The 5,107-nt window shown below is 39.4% G+C and overlaps 1 protein-coding gene across 1 annotated transcript in view; it reads left to right on the top strand.

Moving 5' to 3' along the window:
- The window catches only part of LOC129113274 (homeobox protein CDX-1-like), a 10,218-nt gene extending 5,471 nt beyond the window's left edge, over positions 1 to 4,747 (top strand). Inside the window, 2 exon segments of the mRNA XM_054625488.1 lie at positions 3,236 to 3,384; positions 4,502 to 4,747. Coding sequence (XP_054481463.1) covers positions 3,236 to 3,384; positions 4,502 to 4,747 — 395 coding nt within the window.
- The last annotated feature ends 360 nt before the right edge of the window (positions 4,748 to 5,107 follow it).

Raw genomic sequence — 5,107 nt, 5'->3', positions numbered from 1 at the left:
AAGATTTTAAACGAGACATGTTTTGATGAAAGATCACAATTTTAAGCTTAGTTTCGGCGGCTTCAGTTCAAAATCTAATGATTATGACAGTTTTCGCAGCTTCTGGCTGTGATAAATGTTGTATTTTTATTGACTGTTTAAATAAATCATACTTGCCCATCCTGCTGGTGGGTTTTGGGGTTCAGAGGGTTAACATGCAAGTTACTTTAACATTTTTAATTCTGAATAATTTCTGTAAAACATTAAACACGACTTGAGTCTGAACTAGATGCTGTCAGGTTAAAGTAAAGACAGCAGGTCTGTTCAATTTTAATTAAACAAATATTAAACACTGCGAGGGATCATATTTTATGTTGTCATAAATTAAAATCAAACAAAACACTTTACATTAGAGAGCAAACATTAAGTCTCATTAATGTTTGTGCACAGATGGATTCTCTATAAAATGACATAACATGGTGTGAAAATGTTTTATTCACAATGTGCATTAATAAAAGCTTCAACAGCAAAATAAGTTAATAAGAAAATACTTCAATAATAAATAAACAAGTTAACTTTAGATAAGAAACGTGTTGAGCTTAGCTTAGCTTAGCATAAAGATTGGAAGCAGGGGGAAACTGCTAGCCTGGCTCCGTCCAACAGTTTGAGGTATTTGTTTAAAAAAAGGCCTCTGAATGATCGACCGTCGCTCCGACAGAGTGAAGAGCTTTTTGATTTACGCTCCTTCATTAGCGGCTCGTCTCTTTCGGCTCTTTATCAAACTGTTGGTTTTTACTTTCCCACCAATGAAGCAGAAAGTGAACGCATCGGACAGATGTTCCCCTAAACTAAAATGTTTGAGTTTTAAATTAGAGGACAGAAGGTGTGTGTGTGTTTAAAGACGCATCACTTATTGAAACTGTTGTGTGTTCAGTGTTAATGTTGAATCAGAGCGTGTTAAAGAGAGCTGACGGCCGTTTAATTCACTTTAACACAACGGTTCTGCTGGTTTAGGGTTCAGCAGCTTCTCTTCATCCACAGTGAACAAATCTGCAGCAGATATTGTAGAAGGTCATTAGCTAAATATGTTAGCAGCTTTTTAACACATTGATTCTGATGCTCTTGTTTCTTCCATTTCATTAAGTTTTTTAGAAATGCATTGTCTCTTTATTCAACGTTTTTTATGATATATTACAAAAAAATACTGCAATAAAGTCCAGCAACACGTGTAGATTTCAGCTCGTTACATGAATACGTAGTTGGAGCATTTTCAGATGAAGGCATGTGTCATATATTAGTTATTCAGGTTTGAGGAGCGTTCTTTGGACATACAGCTCATTAAATATGAGGCGTTGAGTTTTTTTGGCTTGTTTACGGCGTCGGAGTCTGTTCTTGTTTGTATCGACCCTTTAAGAAGATCACTGGACTTTGAGTACAATCTTCATAGTGACCAAATAGTGGAATTACAACTTTCTTTATTTCTTTATTACTCAGCGATTCTGCAGAGTGAAGTCAGAGCTTCCTGTGTTAAAGCTGCATTCTCTCTCCTGTCCATCAGGGGGCGACTCCTCTGGTTGTATAGAAGTCTATGAGAAAATGACTCTACTTCTCTCTTGATTTATTCCCTCAGTAAACATTGTAAACATGAGTTTATGGTCTCAATCTCTAGTTTCAAGTCTTCTTCAATACAGCATGATGTTCATTTAGTAAATGATGCTCCATTTAGAGCCAGAGGCTTCATAACGTCCACAAACCAATGGGTGACGTCACCATGACTACGTCCACTTCTTATATACAGTCTATGATTACTTTATGAAGACTTTCCCATAGAAACACATTAGAAAAGTGACGTTTTCTTTCTTCTTTTAAATAAATGAGGAACAAGGCCTCTACATTAATCAAAAGTAGGAATAGCTGTATGTAAACAAGGAATATAAGTGGAACATTCATCTTAATTTGCCTTGAAAACATGTAACCCCTAATAAAATGATACAAACTGGACATTCAGTTTAATTATCAGGGTGCATTTATTATCCTCACAAAGCACAAACTTTTCCTAAAATAACGTGTTTTCTGGAGCTTTCTTTATTCAAGTGAAGGGTTTTAGGTTTTAAAGCCCTTTGAGACATCTGGAAATATGCTCTGACAGAGTTAACACATGAACACTGAGTCCATAAATGAATAAAAGCAGATATGGGTCAGTTTATGTAAATCCATCTGAGGCAGGTTGTGTATTTGAATAAAGGACTCACGGTGAGAACACAGATCCATCAGTCTGTCTGACTCTGTGAGTGGTTTTATAACTCATAATATAAAATACTACGCTTTAACACTTACAGTTGGTGTGATTTTGTTTTTGTGTCTTTATTCGTTCTTCAGATTTCATGTGTTCATAAGCTTTAAGTCGTAATGTGGAAACAACACCAACATTTCAAAGAACATCAGTTGTATTTTGTTGCTCAGAACAAAAGAACACGTTGATAGTTGTTCATAATGGGTCTGTATATTTGTTATTTAGTCCCAGACTGAGGAGGAGTCGCCAGTGTGTAGCCCCGCCCTAAAGCATCCCCTGCTTTATGGTCTGTTTGACTCTAAATGGAGCATCATTTACTAAATGAACATCATGCTGTATTGAAGAAGACTTGAAACTAGAGATTGAGACCATAAACTCATGTTTACAATGTTTACTGAGGGAATAAATCAAGAGAGAAGTAGAGTCATTTTCTCATAGACTTCTATACAACCAGAGGAGTCGCCCCCTGGTGGACAGCAGAGAGAATGCAGCTTTAACACAGGAAGCTTTGACTTCAAGAACCAGAGTTTGCGGCCTGCTCTTGTTTAACGTTTCTCCACCAAATTCATGTTTATATCTAGAAAGTCTCTTTGTTTCGTCTGCATTCTCCATCTTTGGTTGTTAATGTTCTTACAAAGCTTGACGAGCTGCGTGTTCGGACTCACGTACGTCCTCGTTGTTGAAAAACTATATATCATTGGTTAATGTAAAGCAAAGTTTACCAAAGATCACTTGGTTCGTCCTCAAACTTGAACAATATATAACATGTTAAACAAATTGTACAACATTTTGGGAGATACTCTTTTTTCCTTTCTTGATGTCTTCGATGAGAAGATCGATCTGCTCTCATGTTTATGTTTAAAATCAGCGGTTTTCCTCTTTAATTTAACAGTGAACATGCAGCAACCTGGGAACAAATTCAGATTTAAGTGTTAACAGTTATTTTGTTTCTGTGTTTTGCAGACGGAAAGACTCGGACTAAAGACAAGTACCGGGTGGTTTACACCGACCACCAGCGTCTGGAGCTGGAGAAAGAGTTCCACTACAGCAAATACATCACCATCAGGAGGAAGGCGGAGCTCGCCACGACGCTCGGCTTGTCGGAGAGACAGGTACGCCAACACGCCGACAGAAAATCATGTTATTGATCAGGAGGCTGAGATGATTAAACTGCAGTTTTAAAGGGTTTGAGTTTCAAGGTGGTGACGTGAAACTAGATGTGATTAATAATAGAATTCAACCTTTGACAGTGATAATAGAAAATGAAACCATTAAGGACTTTACAGACTGGGGACGTGACAAATACTCACCCTTGAATATTATGTGTCCAGGGCTTTTATTTTGAAAGGTAGCACGGATGTTTATAGAGATGTTCATTCCAATGAAAGTTGCTCGATGGCGCCTGAAGTAAAAAAAAGTTCCTAGTATACAATCCTGATAGAAATACTTCCTCATCACTGGTTCCATAGAGCATGCCCACTAGCGTCTCCTTTAGCTCCGCCTCCCAGCCCCTCGGTCCGACCTCGTTCTGGTTTCCATGAACGGAGGAACGAATATAACTCTGGATTTCGCTGTTGGTGCTTTTTACAACTTTTAGGACCTAAAGATATAAATAAAGGGGTATATGAGTGTTTTCTACTGGGAGGTTGATTCACATTAAAATAAAAAATAAAACGTCTAGTTCCCGATGTGAGTCTATGGGAACAAATATTGTTCATTGAATCACGTGACAGAGCAGGAAGTTGTAATTCCACCGTTTGGCCACTAGGTCAGATTTGTGCTGCCTTTGTCAAAGTTGAAAGGAGTAATAAAGTTTGTCGTTAAGGTTTGGAATACGGAGCCTATATTTTTATTATAGTCAACAAATCTCAGGAAAAATTCCCTAACCAACATGTTGATTCATCTTTCAATACTGTCTGGCTTCCTGTCTGTGGCCCGTTGGTTCCTACTGAGAAGGTAAATCTTTAAAACAATTTTTCGTCAGCAATCTCATAAAACAGCCTCTGTAGTAAGAGGAGGAGATGGTGACTTTGTTAGGGACTAGTTTCAGCGGAGGATTAATCCACATTTGGTGCTCTGGTGAGTATTTGTGGCAGCAGGATGGTTTTCAGCCACGCTAGCAGTCTGTCAGTCCACCTCTGTCACATATTCCCTGTATCATCTTTAACTCGACGTCGGTATCCACATTACTTCGTATAAATAAAAGCAGCTTTTTCTTTTTGGCTCCAGGTGAAGATCTGGTTCCAGAACCGTCGAGCCAAGGAGCGCAAGATCAACAAGAAGAAGCTCCAGCAGCCGGCCTCCTCCACCACCACGCCCACGCCTCCCAACGGCAGTAATGGCGGTGGCAACGGCGGCGGCGTCCTCCTCCACGGAAACGGCGGGAGCAGCGTCGCCATGGTGACGAGCAGCAGCGGCAGCAACGGGCTGGTGTCGCCGTCCTCCCTGCCTCTGAACATCAAGGAGGAGTACTGAGAGACGTTTTATTTGGACGCTGATCTCGGGGATCTGGACTTAAAAGTTCCGGCAAAAAAAAAAAAATGAACTGGAAACTTTCTGCATCACATCCCGCCAACGTTTCTGTTCTCTGAAAGCCAAACGCTGGTTTAAAATTTGAGAGATGGGCGACGCAAAAGTACTTCTTCTCCCATCAGACTGATAATCCATCACTGTGATCAGATGTGTGCTTGCTGCTCACTCATGTTGTTTGTCCACTCGTTTTTTAGATCCCAAAGATACCAAAGTGACATGTTTGAATGTTTCCATAAGATGGAATAATGCAGCCATAAATAAAAAAAACATAATTTAGCTTCAATGAAGAGCTGCAGCAAGCAG

Source organism: Anoplopoma fimbria, chromosome 24 (assembly GCF_027596085.1).
Source record: "Anoplopoma fimbria isolate UVic2021 breed Golden Eagle Sablefish chromosome 24, Afim_UVic_2022, whole genome shotgun sequence".
NCBI classification, from domain to species: Eukaryota; Metazoa; Chordata; class Actinopteri; order Perciformes; family Anoplopomatidae; genus Anoplopoma; species Anoplopoma fimbria.
Note: the sequence above shows the minus strand (reverse complement) of the source record. Positions and strands in the feature narration are given on the sequence as shown.